General features: G+C 50.8%; 2 protein-coding genes across 2 annotated transcripts; both read left to right on the forward strand.

The window, feature by feature from the left end:
* Window positions 1–4,057: 4,057 nt before the first annotated feature.
* On the forward strand, window positions 4,058–6,334 carry Rln3 (relaxin 3). Its single transcript, XM_050120662.1, has 2 exons — window positions 4,058–4,266; window positions 5,679–6,334. The coding sequence occupies exons 1-2, from the start codon at window positions 4,077–4,079 to the stop codon at window positions 5,915–5,917; spliced, it is 429 nt and encodes a 142-aa protein (XP_049976619.1). The 5' UTR covers window positions 4,058–4,076; the 3' UTR covers window positions 5,918–6,334.
* Window positions 6,335–6,469: 135 nt separating this feature from the next.
* Il27ra (interleukin 27 receptor subunit alpha) lies at window positions 6,470–18,705 on the forward strand. Its single transcript, XM_050120661.1, has 14 exons — window positions 6,470–6,598; window positions 6,845–6,962; window positions 7,900–8,057; window positions 8,145–8,302; window positions 9,372–9,528; window positions 9,631–9,704; window positions 12,746–12,929; window positions 13,022–13,210; window positions 15,452–15,553; window positions 15,635–15,793; window positions 17,416–17,541; window positions 17,878–17,968; window positions 18,098–18,191; window positions 18,294–18,705. Exons 1-14 carry the CDS (start codon window positions 6,511–6,513, stop codon window positions 18,468–18,470), a joined length of 1,875 nt encoding a protein of 624 aa, XP_049976618.1. The 5' UTR covers window positions 6,470–6,510; the 3' UTR covers window positions 18,471–18,705.
* The last annotated feature ends 346 nt before the right edge of the window (window positions 18,706–19,051 follow it).

Raw genomic sequence — 19,051 nt, forward strand, 5'->3', positions numbered from 1 at the left:
CCTCAAGGTCCCATGGGTCTTCCTGCCTCTATTTTCCATCCTGCTGTGAGGTCACGGGGTCACGGGGGCGGGCACAGGAGCACCATCTGCACACAGGCTCTGAAGATCCAAATTCAGGTCCTCAAGCTTACAGGCCAAGCATACAGTCCCCCGACCCTCCATCTTTTCTTTTTTAAGACAGGTATTCTGACTAAACTAGCTCCTGAGTTGGCTAGACTGACTGTCCTGTGAGCCACAGGGTTCTCATGCCCCTGCTTCCCAGAGCTGGGATCACAGGTGAAGATCACCGTTTTTATGAGCATTATTTTCATGGGATGAGACTTGGGGCTTCGAACTTGCAAGACAAGGAAGGAATTTACCAACAAAATCATTTCCAAAGGCCCTAGTTTTTTTGTATCTTGTTTGGGGTTTTTGGACCATTTCTCATGCAGCCCAGGATGGCCTCAGATTCACTGTATGGCTGAGAATGACCTTGAACCCCTGATGTTTTTTTTAAAAAAGATTTTATTTATTTATATGTATAGAGTATTCTGCCTGTATGTCTGCTTGCATTCCGGATCCCACTATAGATGGTTGTGAGCCACCATGTGGTTGCTGGGAGTTGAACTCAGGACCTCTGGAAGAGCATCAGTGCTCTCAACCGCTCAGCCATCCCTCCAGCCTGAACCCCTGATCTTTTTTTTTTTTTTTTTTTTTTTTTTTTTTTTTTTTTTTTTTTTTTTGTTTATTTTTTTAAAATTTGTTTTTTTTATTTCTGGGTGGTGGGGGGGCTTTTTTTTTTTTTTTTTTTTTTTTTTTTTTTTTTTTTTTGATTTTCGAGACAAGGTTTCTCTGTGGTTTTGGAGCCTGTCCTGGAACTAGCTCTTGTAGACCAGGCTGGTCTCGAACTCACAGAGATCCGCCTGCCTCTGCCTCCCAAGTGTTGGGATTAAAGGCGTGCTCCACCACCTCCCAGCTTGAACCCCTGATCTTATACCTACATCCCAAGAGCTGCAGATACAGGTATCGTAGCCCGACTCCCCTCTGTCTAGTAGGACTCTGTCACTGAACTGGAGACCCATTCGGAAAATGTAGCATGACCTCATTCCAAGACCCTTAATGCATCTGTGAAATTTCTATTCCCAAAGTGCCCACCCTGGTCCCCAGGTGTGTCTCTTCTTGGATGTTTGGCCTGAAGCATCCAAGAAGAAACATGCCCCTCCAAGTCCTCAGCAGCCTTTAAAGCTAACACACACATTGCCTGCATCTTCTCAGTGAACTCAGAGAGGTGTAAGACCTTCCTCCAGGAGCACAGCAACCAGAATTCTATCTCAGCTTGATGGGCTCAGATTTCAGACACCGTGGAAGGCACAAAAGAGACTCCTGTCTGGGCCAGGCAGACAGACAGGCAGGCAGCCCCAAGGGACCTGCTCCTGTCTGCCAGCAGGCTCCTGACCAGACATCAGGATGCGGAAGAGAAAAGGGCAGAAGGTTGCACCCTGTGAGCTGCACTGGCAAAGGGGCAGCTGGGATTGGGGAGCAAATTATTCATCAGCCCTTTCCAGGCAGCACAGGGAGACGACCCCCTGGATGTCAGAAGTGCACAGTGCTGACCCCACAGGGTGTGATGACGACGACGGGAGATCTAGGTTCACTCTTCCCAGCCTCCCTGTTATGTGGATAAGAAACCAGGCCACAGAGAGGCCAAGTGACTCCCTTAAACGTTCACACAGCAAGAAGGCAGGTGAGGATGAGATACAAACCTAGGCTGCCCATCTCTAGTGTCCTGATGAACATTGTTTTTATTTTACTTTTTGATATACTCATACTCTGTAGCCCAGGGTAGTTGGGAACTTAGTATGGAACTTGAGGTTGATTTGATTGGAACGTGTGGCAATCCTCCTGCCTCAGCTTCCTGAGGGCTGGAATATGTACACATATTCATGCATATATGAGACCCTGAATATTAATATGTACACATATTCATGCAGATATGAGACCCTGGATATTAATATGTACACACATTCATGCATATATGAGACCCTGAATATTAATATATACACACATATTCATGCATATATGAGACCCTGGATATTAATATATACACACATTCATGCAGATATGAGACCCTGACTATTAATATATATACATATTCATACAGATATGAGACCCTGACTATTTATATACACACACATATTCATGCAGATATGCTTGCGGGTAAAGGCTTTTGCTGTCTAGCCTGAAGGCTTGCGTTTCATCCCCAGACCTACACCACATTGTGGAAGGGGAGAATGGAAAGTATTCTCTGACCCCACACTCATGTCAGAGGATTAGCACAAGAACAGAAACATAAAAAATAGCCGAGCAATGGTGGCGCACGCCTTTAATCCCAGCACTTGGGAGGCAGAGGCAAGCAGATCTCTGTGAGTTCGAGACCAGCCTGGTCTCTAAGAGCTAGATCCAGGACAGGCTCCAAAGCTACAGAGAAACCCTGTCTTGGAAAACATACATACATACATACATACATACATACATACATACATCTGTGATGTTTAAAAAAACACCATTAAACTACAATCCAATAAAAAAAAATTCAGCCCTTCACAAACTCACATCTGTGGACTGCGGTGTGGTGCAGTGTCATTTTCTTTCTAAATGTGCCTGAGGCCCTGGGTTCATCTCCAGGACTTTAAAACACTAGAATCGGTGGATGGAGACAAAGAAATGATGAGAAGGTGAAAGGAAGCAGTCATCTGAGAAGGAAAGGAGAATGGTAACAGGTAAGATCTGGTAGGATCCGGTAGGATCCAGTAGGATTCGAAGAGAACACCATCCAGTCTCTGGCCTGAGGAAGAAAACAGCGGGAAGCCTGTTTATATCCACCCTTTAAATAGCACACATCGGGACTGAGGACCCTGCTCAGTGGGAGTGTTTGCTGCAAAAGCATGAGGGCCTGAGTTCAAATCCCCAGAACCCACACTAAAAAGCTGGGTGTGGCTCCTTTGCTGTGGGTGTTGGAGAAAGACAGACCACTAGGCCACTCAGGAGGCTGAGGCAGAGGGATAGCAAGTCTGAGGCCAGCCCGGGCTCCGCAGTCACTGACTGACTCAGTACGCGGTTAGAATTCTATCTTTGCCGGGTTTTCTCAGCAATGAGGATTGAACCCAGGACAAGTGCTCTACCACTCTGTGTATTTATTATAGGGGTGTGTGTGTGTGCACCTGAGCAAGTTTATGTGTAGCATGCGAGTGCAGGGGCTGTGGAGGCCAGAAGAGGGCACCAGATGCCCTGGAACTGGAGTCCCGGGTGGTTGTTAACCCCCAATGTGGGGAGCACAGTTGGCCCCCAGAATCCAGGGGAGAGGTCAAGGGTCACAGCTGTCCTGCAGAGTGACCTTTTTTTATGTGTGCTTTTTATTGCTGTTTATGTCTATATATGTGCGTGTATGAGCATGTACATGCAGGTCCCACAGGAGGCCAGATGGGGGCGTCAAATCCCCTGTGACTGGAGTTACAGGCAACCGTGAGCTTCCTGCTTTGGATGCAGGAAACCAAACTTGGGCCACCTGGAAGAGCAGGACGCCTCTTACCTTCTGCGCCAGTGCCATTTCTTCAGCTCCAGTGGAGATCTTGATGCTAGAGTTTGAGGTTAGCCAGGCTGGGAGATTGTCTATAAATAAATAGAAAGGAGAGGGGGAAGGGAGGGAGGGAGAGAGAGAGAGAGAGAGAGAGAGAGAGAGAGAGAGAGAGAGAGAGAGAGAGGGAGGGAGGGGAAGGAAGGAAGGAAGGAAGGAAGGAAGGAAGGAAGGAAGGAAGGAAGGAAGGAAGGAAGGTAGGTGGTGGCTTACTCCTATAATTCCAGCACTTATTAGTAGACAAAGCACGAGAAGTTCCCGGGTGCGGAAGGATGACAGAGAGCTGAGCCATGTCACCCTGTCTGCATGAAAGGTTATCTTTTGGCAAGGATTGGTAAAGGTCAGGTTGCCTCCCTTGTGAGGAAGATAGGTCAGCGGGAGGGGCTGAGATCCAGCCTGTATAAATGGGGGGACAGAGGTGGTGCAGAGAGAGCCACCTTGGTCGCAGGCATCTCAGCTGAGCATGGCAACCCTCAGGCTGCTGCTGCTGCTGGCTTCCTGGGCTCTCCTTGGGACTCTGCAGCTGCAGGCCGATGCGAGGCCAGCGCCCTATGTGGTGAAGCTGTGCGGGCGCGAGTTCATCCGAGCGGTAATCTTCACCTGCGGGGGCTCACGATGGCGCCGGGCGGACGGCTTGGCCCATGACTCTCTGGGTGAGTATGTGTGTGGCCTAGGTGGAGGATCACCCTGGAACAGGTGGGCAAAACAGAGGAGGGGTGTATAGTCAGACATGGCGCACACGGGACTTCCAAATACTTGGGAGGTGGTGGCAGAAGTTTCCTGCATTTCAGGGCAGCCTGGGCTACAGATTAAGACCCAATCTTAAAAATTCAAAGTAAAAACGGGAGGTTTGGTGGAATAGAATTCCTCTCTAGCCACACGCCGTGGGAACACCTGCCTGGCCTTTGCGCTTCTGCAGGACCAGGGTGGTCCAGTTGTAGAGTTGAAAAGGCCAGAAGCCAGCACCCTGGGTTTGCCGGCAGAGGAGCAAAGGTAGAGCCATCAGGCCACCTTTTCCTGAGTCCTGACACCAAGCACTAAGCAGAGGTGCCACTGTCCCTGAGGCACCTGCTGAGGACACAGCAGGTTTTGGAGCCTAGTGAGCAGGGCAGGTGGAGGGCTATGGGCACAGGGCTTGATTTTGCCACCTCCTGGATGCCCCTGCTCCCCCTTGGAGAGACAATTCCTGGCGAAATTGAAGACACAGCAGGTGAGATCTAGCAGAATTTTTTAAGGGTAGACAATTTAGTGGGTGGAGTAGGAGAGGCAAGGAGGGTGCAGCTCCTTAGAGGCAAGGCTTGCTGGCACATGGCTAGAATCCCAGCACTCTGGGAAGCTGAGGCAGGATGGTCACGAGTTCCAGCGCAGCCTGAGACTTTGTCCTCAAAAAAACAAAACTGGGGAAGATGGCAGTGATGAGGACGGAGCGATGGGTGGGTGATGGACACGTGCGCAGATAGCCGTGCGCCTGGGTTAAAACAGTAGCCTATGGCCGAATGGCTGTGTCCTCACCTCACACGAGCTCACTGAGGAACCACCGGCTCATTTGGATAGTGGGTGGCAATAGCAGCAGCTCCGTGGCTGTCACCGAGGGGACCGAGGAAGTTAATGTGGCAAACGATCAAGTCAGTCAATAAATAATCAGCGTTCATTTGTGGCTCATTGTGTATCCGATTTTATTGTGCCCTTGCTGGCGCTAAGCCTCCCACTATCGATAAAACTGAAGAGAGTAGGAGCTATTATTTCCCCCCACTTCATGGAAAAGAAAACTGAGCCTCAGAGAGGTAAGCTCATTTATGACTCTAAGTTAGGGAGCCTAGCTTCCAAATGCATTCTTTCGTCTACCTGATTCACATTAAATAAAGAATAACATGAAATCCGTGACAGGAAAGTCGGGCTTAGTATTGAAACTAGTAACAAAGCCCGGGAACGGATGAAATAAAACTTTGGATAGCAACCTTGATTCTCAAGACCAGAGACGCAACCTTGATTCTCAAGACCAGAGATACAACCTGGCCAGACAGGAGCCGGCATTCTGAGCCCTAACGCTTCCTCTGCTTTGCAGGGGACTTCTTCCCTGATGCAGAAGCCAACACGGACAACCTGGCCAGCGAACTGGACGAAGCTGTGGGCTCCAGCGAGTGGCTGGCCCTGACCAAATCCCCCCAGGCCTTCTATGGTAGTCGACCCAGCTGGCAAGGGTCGCCTGGAGCAGTTCGGGGCAGCAGAGATGTCCTGGCTGGCCTTTCCAGCAGCTGCTGCGAGTGGGGCTGTAGTAGGAGTCAGATCAGCAGCTTGTGCTAGGACCCGGGTCGGGCGATGGGGGCTGCGCCCGGTGTCTCCAACCTACTGTCTGTGCGATGCTCACGAGCCTTCCTACGGGCAAGGCATTGCAGCCTCTGCGGTCTCCTCACAGACCTTCGGCCAAGACGCTACCTAGCCCCATCTAGCTCCGGACCACACCCAGCCAAGCGGAAACTTGATCTTTATGGCTGAATTCTTCTTCCCCTCCCCAACCCCAGCTCCAGAGAGCCCGGCTACAGCAAGGCTTCCACCTACCCAAACTGGCCACACTAAGAACCCAGGTCCTGTCCAGTCCTAATTGCCGCCGCTGTTTCCTGGCCAGGCCATTGCAACCTATGCCCCCCTCCCCGCTCCTCTACCGTCGGTCTCCAGTCCAAAGCACTCTGCTGCATGCAGACCCCGGGGCTGGGGATACGAGGGCCCCAGTACTCAGGCTTTCCCACTACAAAATAAAGGTTCAGTTCTGAACATTTGCACGCGTGCGTGTCATTGCTGGGGGTGGGCGGATTTGGGGACTTCCCGCCAGGGGCGGGGTGTCTTCCTTCTTAGGCTGCAAGCCCCAGGCCTGGCGGTGCCTCTTGTCCCTGGGAACCATGAGCGGGCCCCGGTTTGCTTGCCTCACACATTTGGAGCTGCTGCTGCTGCCACTGCTGCCGCTGCTGCTTGGGACGCGGCCCCCGGGTGAGAGGCTTCGTGAGTGGCCGACTTGGGATCACAGTTTTAGGGCGGCGGGGACTAGGTGACAACAGGATGTAGCAGGATTGGGGAGGGGCCCGGGACTCCCTCTGCGCTGTCCCAGCACGTGCCAGGCCCTGGACTTGGGTCCGGCACTCCCGCAGTACCGGAGAATGAACGCATCCACAGTCTGGCATGTTTAGAGCCCTCGGAACTTGAACGTGGCCCTCTCGGCCCTCTGCGCCCCCACAGGCAGCCCCGGCCCACTGCAATGCTACAGCGTCGGACCCTTGGGAAACCTGAACTGCTCCTGGGAACCTCTGGGCGACCTGGAGATTCCACCTGTGCTGTGTTACCAGAGTCAGAAGTAGTGAGTAACCTGGAGTGGTCTGGGGAAACTGAGGCACAGGAAGTGGCCACTCGGATTGCAACTGGCTTTGGTTAAGAGGACCCCCGAGTCCTGCTACTGGGAATTTCTTCCACATTTTTCAAGACCCTCAAGCCAGGTCCCACTCATTTCCTTACTGCATAATTCTGGACTAGTCACGCAGTAACTAGTGCCCCCCCCCTCAAATGCAGTAATGATGGCACGTGCCTCCCATGATTGATTCTGTCCATCAATGCACTAGGCACATGGCAAAGAAAAAATGCTTAGTACCAGGAAGAAGGTTTATATCGCCGTTCAACATCAGGCAGATAGCTTGACTTTTTCGAGCAGTTTATTTTACTCTATGAACACAGCAGTCTAAGCCAGCATGGTGACGCACACCTGCAACCTCAGTACTAGGAGGTGAGGCAGGAAGATCAGGAGTTCAAAGCCAGCCTCAGCTTCATAACCAGTGGCCAGCCTGGGCTTCTTGAAACCCTGTCTCAAAAAAAAAAAAATCAGTCTAGTGCTTCACATCACAATGAAATGCTCATGCATCACAATGAAAGTGGTGCAGATGTGATCTAGAAACTCCATTCCAGTTGGACTAGGTAAGGGACGGTGAGAAGAGCTTTGGGGGGAGGAATGGAGGAGGACGTTTCTGAGACACTCTTACTGTGTGAAGCTAGCCTCTAACAATCCTCCTGTTTCTATCTCCCGAGTGCTGGGATGACAGGGAACCGTCCCCTGGCCCACTACAGAGCTCTTTCAACACTCACATGGAGCGCAGGATTTTAGAGCAGTAACAGAGAGGTTAAGGCATTTGCCTGCCTCAGGTCACACCACTTTGAAATAGACCGGTGCTTCAGATGCCAGCAGCGCAGGTGCCAGGGCGCTTAGCCTGGACCAGCCTGCGTGTCTTCCCCATCTCTCCCCACAGCCGTTCCAATAGAACCTGGGAGGTAAAGGTGCCTTCCAGGCAGAACTGGGTGACCATTCCCCGGGAACAGTTCACCATGGCTGACAAACTCCTCATCTGGGGGACACAAGAGGGCCAACCTCTCTGGTCCCCTGTCCCCGTGGACCTGGAAACCCAAAGTAATGCAGTGGAGGGTGAGGCACAGTGCGGGGGGGGGGGTGTAGTTGGAGGCTCTAACTCATGGTGCTCTGGCCTCCTATTCACAGTGAAGCCAGGCACCCCCCAGCTCCTCTCTGATGTGGACTTCTCTGAGGACGAACCCTTGGAGGCCACTATGCTGTGGAAACCACCTCTGTGGCCACCTCATAAGGTTCTCATCTGTCAATTCCAGTACAAAAGATGCCAGGAGAAAGAGTGGACTCAGGTGAGTGGGGGGGGGCTTCTTTCCCACCCTATCCCTGATAGATAGGATTCGACACCTGTCATGGAGTTACCCCTAAATCTCACATAGAAGGCCTCATAAGCAACTTTGTTCACTTGTTTCTGTTTTCCGTCTACTTAGCCATGCAGCCAGCCAGCTGGTCTCAGAGACGTGATCCCCCAGCCTCAGCCTCCCAAGCTCTGAACAGCAGGATTTCATTGCCACCTCTAGACACTGGGTATGGGGGGAGGGGGCAGTGAGACAAGATTTCACTGTGTGGTCTTGGCTAGCCTGAAACTCACAGAGATCCACCTGCCTATGCCCCCCATGTTGGGATTAAAGATTTGCACACACCTGGCCTGTATGAGTATCTTGATCAGTTAAAAAAAATTTTTTTTGTCTTGGGCTGGAGAGATTGCTCAGCGATTAAGAGCACTGGCTGCTTTTCCAGAGGACCCGAGTTCAATTCCCAGCACCCAATCTGATGTCCTCTTCTATCATGTAGGAATACATCAAAGCATCCATACATAAAACAAAGATATTTAAAATAAAAACAGGTTTTTAGAATTTTGTCTCAAAACAAACAAACAAACAAACAAACAAACAAACAAACAAACAAACCATACTACAGCCAGGAAGATCGCTCAGTAATCAAAGTGTTTGACACAAACATGAGGTCCTGAGATCCCAGCACCCGTGGAGGAAAGACAAGCATGGTAGCACCATGTAACCGCAGCAGAGGCAGACACAGGTGGATCTCAGAACTTACCGACCATCCAGTCCAACGAATGAGCCAGCAAGACCTCGTCTCAAAAATGAAGACTAGCGAGATGACTTCGTGGGTAAAGGAAGGCACTTGACACCAACACCTGTACGCGCGCGCGCGCGTACACACACACACACACACACACACACACACACGCACGCACGCACGCACACTCCGAGGGCCTGCTGTAAATATTCACTACTAGAGGGCTTACCTAGCCTGTGCCAGACCCAGGGCCATAGCTTCGGGAAAAGAATTCGCCTCAGCACAGAGGGCTACCCCATCACTTCGCCATCCTTTTCCCAGCTGGAGCCACAACTGAGGACAGATCTGCTGCCTCCTGTTGAGATGCAGAACCTGGAACCTGGCACCAGCTACCAGGTGTCCGGCCGCTGCCGAGTGGAGAACGGAAATCCCTGGGGCGAGTGGAGCCCGGACCTGTCCTTCCAGACGCCGTTCTTGCGTAAGGATGCCTCCTTTAGTGTTGCACTCCTGGGCCTCCGTCCACCACAGGTCAGGCAGCCTTGTCCATCTAACTGTACCTGCCTTTGCCTGTCCTCATCAGCTCCTAAAGATGTGTGGATTTCGGGCGCCGTCTGTGAGACAGCTGGCAACCGGACAGCCCTGCTTCTCTGGAAGGTAAGCGCCAAGTCCCAAGGCAGTTCTCTGCAGGGGTCTGGGAACGCCCAAGCAGCAGTGCCTTCCTCTGCTGCCCCCTGGAGGTTATTTCCTGAAGTGCAGCGGTCTCTTGCAGTGCTGGTCCACCAACACCACCAACTTGACAGAGATCTGAGGTGTTGGGCAGGATCCAGTGTCCCAAGCAGAAGTCAGCAGAAATGAAAGTCTAGACTCAGGACATGAATTCAGTGCAGCTTGGCAAGATGTAACACTTGTGCTGCAAATCCCGTGCTGCCCTCAAACAGGTGGTAGAAGAAGGTGTCATAGTCCTCCTGATTCAAAGTGGCTCACGCTTGTGATCTCAGTACTCAAAAGGCCGAGGCAGGAAGATTGCATGTTCAAGACCAGCCAGAGTGAGTGCAAGATCAGGACATCTTAGTCTGAAAGACAAAAAGATTTGATAGGAGAGCTAGGGGCTGGAGAGATGGCTCAGCAGTTAAGAGCACTGGCTGCTCTTCTCAAGGACCCAGGTTCAATTCCCAGCACCCACATGACAGCTTGCCACTCTCTGTAACCACAGTTCCAGGAGGTCTTACACCCTCACACAGACAAACATGGAGGCAAAACACCAATGCACATGAAGTGAAATAAAATAAGTAGAAGTGGGGGGCTCAGTGACAGAATACTAAACGAGAATGTATGCGGTCCCAGGCTTCATGCTCAACAATGAACAAATTTACTATTGAACTTCTAATGTCTGCTGGGCATGGCTGAACTCTGCAAGGAATAAAACATATATGACCCTTGAGCCACACAATTAAATGCCATCCATTTAGTTCCACGTGTATTTATGCTTGTATACATGCAGGTATGTGAGGGTGCATGCATTTGAATACATGTATGTGTGTGCATGTGCCCATGTATGTGCATAAGTGTATGCATTCCTGTAAAAACATATGTGTGTATGTCTGTGTGGATGCATGTCTGCGTACATTTATACCCTCAAACTCACAGAGATCCACCTGTCTCTGTCTCCTAATTGGTGGTTTTAAATCGGTGGGCTTGATATTGGTCCTTGCTAGAGTTTTCTGAAATTCACTTAAACTGGAATCACTTACACTTTTCCATCCTCGTAAGTTTCCACTGGGAGGAAGTAACAAAACCCTAAGGGAGGGAGCCAGAGGTGTGCGGCAGGGCAGGAGCCCTTAATAAATATTTCAAAGCTCTTAGGTCCTGCTGGGATGCAGGCCAGAATGCAGCTTCCCTAGAATGTCTCACTGAGGTCATGGGCTCTGTCTGCAGCTCTGTGTGAGCCAGATGTGAAGGTGCAGCTGTAATCCCAGCAATGGGGAGGTGGGAGCAGGGGGAGCAAGGTCGTCCTTGGCTGTATATTGAATTTGAGGCCGGTTTTCTGTTTGTGAGGTCCCGTTTCAAAGAAAAGAGAGAAAACAAGGGGTGAAGTGCTAGGCAATCTTAAAGACAGCGTTCAGTCCTAGGAACCATGTGAAGAACGGGATGGAGCTGGAGGGATGGTCAGCATAGCTGCTCTCGAAGAGGACCCAGGTTCAATTTCCAGAACCCACATCACATCTCAGCTCACAGCTGTCTGTAGTAGCCTCAGTTCCAGGGGATCCAATGCTTTCTACTAGTCTCTGAGAGTGCAGTTATGCATGCACAAGCAGAACACTCCTACACACACACACACACACACACACACACACACACACACACATAAACAAACCCGTTTGTTTGTTTTCCGTGCAGCCCTGACTGTCCTTGAAATCCCTCAGTAGACCAGGCTGGCCTTGAACTCAGAGAACTGCCTGCCTCTGCCTAACCCCAGCTGGGGTTAAAGGTGTGTGCCACCATGCTTGGCTAATAAATCTTAAAGCTACAAACAAGCAAAACCACAGTAAGCTGGTGCTGTGGCGTGTGTCCCAGCACGTCTCTAGTGAGAGGAACGGAAACAGAAGAGCCATCTAGCTCTTGACGGTGAGAGAGACGCCCCTGAAGATGAAAAGAGAAAGCCAACTCCTGAGAAGTGGTCCTCTGCCTCCACACGTGTGCCATGGCAATGTGCATGCGCGCGCACACACACACACACACACACACACACTCACATAAAATTAAAAGAATTTGATATTTAAGATAAATGTTTCTGGGGCAGCTAGGAGAGCTTACTGCTCTTGCTGAGAATGTGAGCTTGGTTCTAAGCATCCACATCAGGCAGCTTTCAACTGCTCATAACTCCAGGGAATCCTCTGACTCCTTGGGTACTGAAGTCATGTGCACATACATCAACACACATGTGTGCGCACACATGTGCACACACACATAATCTCTTTAAAAATATAATATTAATTTGTGTATGCTTGCACGTGTTTAAGTGTGTATATGAAGAGGCCAGAGGACTCTCATCTTTGCTCAGACTCTGACCTCCATTGTTTTTGAGACATGTTTTTTCATTGTTCCTGTAACTTGCCAAGCAGGGATTAAAGGTATGCACCACCACTGCCTGGCCCACGTCCAGCTTTCTAAACATATATTCTGGGGATTGAACTCTGGTCCTTATAGTTGCACAGCAAGCACTTTGCCAACTGAGCCACCTCCCCAGCCCTGTATATACAACTGTATTTCAAAAACATCAAGTCAGCAAACTCAAGTGCCAAGACCAGGGTGTTATTATTGTTGTTTTGTTTGTTTTTAAAGTCTTGTTTGATTGCTATCTAAACCAAGATTAGCAAGGGCAGAATGAGGCAGGGCCCTAGGTACAGGATCAAACTATCTTTATGTAAAATTGGTACTCTGCTTGCAGGGTCACATTTAGCCCAGGCTGGCCTCAAACTTGTGGCACCTCCTCCTGCCTCGGCCTCCTGAGTACTGAGATTACAGATGTGACACCAGGCTCCTCCTTAAATGCCATGCCTTCATGGCTATCTCCTTGTCCTCCCTAGGCCTCTTTTGTAAACTCTGAGACTCATGAGCTGCCGCTCTGCCCCACTTAGCAGGTGCCTTGCCATCATCATAGTGGGGGATGCTAACTACAACTTTTCCACCCTTAGAACCTGGGACCCTCCGTGCAGGGAACTTACAGAGTCGTGTTTGGGGTTGGAGATGTTACTATGACTCAAGAAGAGGTCCCTTGCTGCAAGTCCTCCATCCCCACACTGATGGAGTGGGCTGTAGTGTCCACTGTCAGCACCGCCAACGGGACACTTCTCACCAACCTGTCTTTGGTCTGCTTGGGTAAAACTTCATGAACTGTCTTCTGCCCAATACCTTGGGGGACAAGATAACCTTCCTGAATGAACAGTCAAGATATCTCCCCCTGCCTCCAGCTCCAGAATCTGCCCCCCATGGTGTGGTCGTCAGCAGCATTGATGGGAGCTCAGGGTTACTGGTGACCTGGCAACAGGGGACCGGGGAACCGTGGGAGTATGTGGTAGACTGGGCTCGAGATGGTGACAGCCTGGACAAGCTCAACTGGATCCATCTCCGCACTGCAAACTTCAGTGCTCTGCTACCAGGTTAGGCCCTGGGACACCTGGGATCCCATCTACACCGGTACAGGGGCTGTTGCCAGAGCAAAATACCTGGGGCTGGACACGTAGACAGAGGTTTATTTAGCTCCCGGTTCTGGAGGACCCAGAGCATGGTGCTGACTCTACGGGTTGCTTTCTGGCGATGGTGCCCTGGAGGGAGTCTGTGCCAGAGAGAGGTCACCTGTTGGCACAGGAAGTCAGATAATGTACAAATTGTAACATTATGGGGCTAAAACTCCATAGGCCATCAAAGGCTTCTGGACTGAGGCTTGGTATTTGGATGTGTGTCTCAGGTATGAAGGAAGAAAACGAGGCGTTGGGAGAGAAACATAGGTTAGATTCTCAAGCGTCCGTGTGCACTGAATGAAGAGAGGGGTCCTAGCCCGTAGTGGTCTACACCTGACCTCAGGAGGCTGAGGCAGGAGGATCACTATTTACTAATTTTAGGACAGCCTGGGTGAGGAGAGAGAGAGAGAAAGGGGGAAAGTGAGGGAGGTAGGGAGGAGGAATGAGGGAGGGAGGGGTGAGAAGAAGGGGAGGAAGAAAGAGAAGAGGACTGGATAATGATTCTAGAACATTCCTCCTTTGGGCCTGCTTGGCTGGCACAGCAGTTTAGAGGCAGGTCTTTAGGAGCGTGACTCCCCTGAGTGGAGTGTCGTTCACACGCAGGTCTGTGTCCACAGCCTCAGTGGCCTGCACTTTTATTTCCTAGCCTCAGGGCAAAATCACACTGTGGTCATTGACAGAGCCGGCACACCTGAGCACGGATGCTGGACCAGCAGTGAAGAGGGCTGAGCTGTGCGCTCTACTTCCCCACACTGAGATATGCAGAGCCTTGCTTCCATTTACTTATTTTATTTACTTATTTTTTGTTGTTGTTTCTGTTTTGGGTTTTTTGAGACAGGGCTTCTCTGTGTAACCCTGGCTGACTTGGAACTCACTCTGTAGACCAGGTTGGCCTTGAACTCATAGAGACTCTATCTCGGGGCTGACTTTAAAGGTGTGCGCTACGATGCCTGGCTTCTTACTCCCCTGTTTCATAAATTACTTATGTGTATGGGTGTTTTGCCTGAATGTATGTTCTAAGTATGTAGAGTACCCATGGAGACCAGAAGAAGGTAGTAGATCCCTGACCTGGAGTTACAGATGGTTGTGAGCTGCCATGTGGGCGCTGGGACCCGAACCTGTGTCCTCTAGAAGAGCAGCCAGTGCTCTTAACCACAGAGCCATTTTTCCAGGCCCTTAATCCTTTTGTCATTTTTGAAACGGTGTCTCTCACTGGGCAGTCCTGCCTGGCTGGAACTTCCTGTGTAGACCAGACTGGCCTGGATTAAAGGTATGTTATCACTACACCCAGATAGTATCTTAGTTTTTTTTTTTTTTTTCAAGACAGGGTTTTTCTGTAGCAGCTCTGGCTGTCCCAGAACTTGCTTTGTAGACCAGAATGACCTTGAACTCACAGAGATCCGCCTGCCTCTGCCTCCCTGAGTGCTGGGATTAAAAGCGTGTGCCACCACCTTCCAGCTTTATTTTAGTTTTTAGTCTATTCTTTTTTTCTCCCCATGTAGTCTGATGTATCCCAGGCTAGCCTTGCATTCACTAACCAAAGATGATCTTGAACTTCTGACCCTCCTGTAGCCATGCTTCAAGTGATGGAATTCCAAGCACGTGTCCCTATACCAGACTTTAATCCCAGCACTCAGGAGGCAGAAGCAGGCGGATCTCTGTGAGTTTGTGGCCAGCCTGGTCTACAAGAGCAAGTTCCAGGATAGGTTCCAAAGCTACAGAGAAACCCTGTCTCGAATAAACAAACAAACAATAAAGTAAAATGAGAGAGGGGGGAAAAAGTAAAATGAGAGTCTGGAGAGATGGCTCAATGACCAAGAGTCTTACTGCTTGTATTGAGGATTTAACTAGGGTTTTGTGCAAGCCAGGCAGGCACTCTGCCCACTGAGTCAGAGCCTCAGTCCTGCTTCTCAGTACCTGGAGGCAGAGTCTCTCTGCGCAGCCTCAGAGCGCCGCAGGTGCGAGTCACTGCATACCACTGGGACTGGTCCGGTCCTGGGCTGTTTATATCTTGCTTCTCTTCCCCTCCAGTCTCAGGTCTCATTGGCACTTTGTGGAACAGCCTCCCCTAGGGGCCCAAACGGCAGCTCCCACGGCTCTGGCTCTGCGCTGGGGAGAGAGAACCAGCTGTAAATGTTCTCTTCTTCCTGTTCCCCCCAGGGGATTTTGAAGGAGGGGTCCCCTATCGAGTTACAGTGACTGCAGTATTCCCTGGGGGGTTAGCTGCTGCCCCCTCAGTTTGGGGATTCACCGAGGACTTAGGTAAGAAGTGGCGCTGGAGGTTGAGGGAGGGGCCTCGTTCGTGGAACTGCGGAGACACTGATACGCCCGGTTTCTTCACAGTGCCCCTTGCTGGACCAGCAGTTTGGCGACTCCAAGATGACCCCCCAGGGACACCTGCTGTAGCGTGGGAAGAGGTACCAAGACCCAAACTCCGAGGCCGGGCTACTCACTATACCTTGTGCATACAGGGTGAAGCCATCCCCACCGTCTGCACGAATGGTGAGCTTCCTGTCTCCGGTCCCTTCCTGTATCCCCAAAGATCCACTTGTCATCCACGCTGTCGCTGCTTTCCCAGTTCCTGGGAATTCTACGTCACCAAGTTCCCGGAGAATAGCAACAGTCTTGTCTACCTCTGAAATGGACTTACTGAGACATTAAAGACAAAGGCTCCAGTCTGTCCTCCCTGACAGTGATGGTACCTGTCATATTTCATTAAGTGAAAAGTATAAAAAGGACCACAGATTCTGAGATAGCTTTGTTTTTGATAAAAGGCCCAACATTGAGCAAAGCCAAGGCTCAAATACGCCAAGAAATTTCTCTCGATGTTAACAGGGCTTGTAGAATTGCTTGTGACTTTTATTTCCTTCTGTTTCCCTTGAGATTGGCTAGCGTTTTTCTATAATAACACATTCCTGGGTCTGGGGCAAAATTCAACAGTTAAGAGCACTGACTGCTCTTGCAGAGGTCCTGGGTTGGGTTACCAGCACCTATATAGTAGCAAACAAACAGCCTCTGTCCTCTGGTGTCAGAGTATCTGACGCCCTCTTCTGGTCTCCACCGGCACGCATGCATGCGGAGCACAGATAGACATTCGGGCAAAACACCCATACACCTAAGAAAAATTTAAAAGATTGTTATGGGGTTGGCTGGTGCCTCAGCATAGAGTTCCTGTCTGAAATTCCCCTGTGAGGGGCTGGGGTCGGGCTCAGCAGAAAAGCAAGTGTCCAGCATGTGCAAGGCCTTGGGTTTTACCCCCATCACTGAAGAAACAAAATTGTTATTCTTTTCTTCCTAACTATAAAAGTTATCTGAACTTGTTACAAAGTTTGACTCACGGGCCTGTGAAATGGCTCACCAAATTAATACTCCTGCCATTGGGTCTGACGACTTGAGTTCAGTCTCATGGTGGGAGGAATGAACCAGCTCCCACATGGCCTCCAAACCTGTGCCATCACACAGAGACTAAGTCCCCGTGGGGACACCCCAGGGACATCATGATCTCTTCTTGCTCCCATTTGGGAAGCTTTCCTGAATACTGTGCACGCATGGTTACAGTGGGTTTGTGAAACTTGAATGTTTTTGTTTACTGAGACAGGGTCTCCCTTGATCTCAACCTGACCTGGAAATGACATTCTGAGGAACTGGAATGACAGGCACACACTACTGTGCTCTGGACCATTCCCTCCCTCCCCAGGGCTGGGGATCAAACTCTGGGCCTTGTGTATTGGAGGCAAGCGCTCAGGCGGCTGACTTCCCAATGGAAGATTCACAGACATAGACAGTGGAGAGAGCATCCAATCTTCACATGGCGCTCAGAGATGTTCACAAAATGAGGGGTCAGAGATTGGTTAAGGAAGTGACGGTGCACAGAATTCCAGACCAGGGGCTGTGAGATGGCCCCTACCGTGGAAACCCAAGACACCTATGGTGGAATAGGTGGTGAGAAACGACCTCTGACCTCATGTGTGCCAGGACATGCATAGGGGCACGCCCCTCAGAGGATAATAGAACGCCACATAAATAAACAAAGAACACTGAGACAGCCATGCGGAAGGTGTAGGCAGAGTGGTGTGTGCAAATGGCTTCACTGCTCCCCCAACTTCTTTGGTTGTGTCCTTCAGTGAGCAGTAATACCCAGACTGTCACTCTGCGTAGCCTTCACTGGGGTTCCTTCGAGCTGTGGGTGACGGTGTCCACCATTGCAGGACAGGGCCCACCGGGTCCTAGCCTTCGGCTTCACCTACCAGGTACGATGGGGCTACCTGTCTACTTCCGGCTAGGGGTGTCTTGAAGTCATGACACAGGCTTCACTGGTGGATAGCTTCTGATGGAGAGGATTACGTATAGGATAATACCGAGGATGGAACCGAGGACCACACCCTGTTTGCCTCAGGGTACTCTGCGTCTTCTAAATGCTGTTGTATTATCCAATGTATGTCTGCAACAGCGTTCCCCCAACCCTGCCTCTGCCTGCCAGCAAACCCCTATATCCCTAAACCCCTCACCCCCTTCATCATGATGGCTGCTCCCAAAGCCCTTGTTCAAGATGGCTGTCTAGTCCTCCGTATCCTCCCCACCCACAGACAATGAGGTCAGATGGAAGATTCTGCCTTGTGTCCTGTCCCTATGGGGCTTGCTCCTGGTGGGTTGTGGCCTGAGCCTAGCTGCCACCAGGTAAGGCTTTTAGATATGGGGTCTCTTCTCTGTTGGGGGTTCAGCAGCTAAACCTAGGGTGGGTGGCCTCGGGGTTCAGGAAGTAATGGATTCTAGCAACATGTTTGCCACCGGGTCCCTACTGGCCAGGTGCCTCCACCAGCGATACAAGTTGCTTCCTCAGTGGATCTGGGAGAGAGTTCCTGACCCTGCCAACAGCAATTCTGGGCAGCCTTACATAAAGGTGAGAAGCTGCCAACTGTGGGACCACCACTCTCTAACTGGAGGATGCCGGGGCAAGTGGGGTGGGGGAGGACCGCCAGGTGTCAAGTCTCCATCTCCCCAGGAGGTGAGCCTGCCCCAGCCACCCAAGGAAGGACCCATCCTGGAAGTGGAGGAAATGGAGCTGGAACCTACTACTGAGCCCCCTCCAGCCTCTGCCCCTCTGCACTCCGGATATGAGAAACACTTCCTGCCCACACCAGAGGAGCTGGGCCTCGGGCCTCCTGCCTCTAGGTTCTAGCACATTCTGCTTCAGGATGAGGGCTGTGTCCCTGTTCTGGATTAGACCTTTTTATTTGTAGTTTTCCAAGACAGGCTCTCACTACGTAGCCTCGGTTGGCCTGGAACTCAGAGATTCACCTGGTTCTGCCTCCTGCGTATGGAAATCAAAGGTTGTGCCACCGGACCTAACCGATTCGTTTTCTAGCCCCTGCATCTTGGACACCTTTGTGTTCCTGTAGAATGAATATTCTCACTGAGCCGATCCTTTTGCTGTTGTCTTTATTGTGTTGGAGTCTTGTTCCAGCCGTGATCTCCTGCTGCAGCACCCCTGTGCTGGTCTATAGGTGTGTCATCTCACCCAGCCACAATCTTTGATTCTAGTAAGACCTACTCCCAGGCAGCATAAAAGGAGGTGGCTCCAGCTCAAAAGACACACTCCAGAGGCTGGAGAGACGGCTGAGTTGTTAAGAGCCCTGTTTTCTTGCAGACCAGTTTGGTTCCCTGGCCTTGCAGAGGACCCAGGTTCAGTTCCCAACACCCAGAGGTTGGCTCAGAGTCACCTGTAACTCCAGTTCTAGGGAATCTCTAGTGCCCTCTTGT

This window comes from Alexandromys fortis, unplaced genomic scaffold (genome assembly GCF_014885135.2).
Source record: "Alexandromys fortis isolate MF-2015 unplaced genomic scaffold, M_Fortis_MF-2015_v1.1 scaffold_186, whole genome shotgun sequence".
Classification (NCBI taxonomy): domain Eukaryota; kingdom Metazoa; phylum Chordata; class Mammalia; order Rodentia; family Cricetidae; genus Alexandromys; species Alexandromys fortis.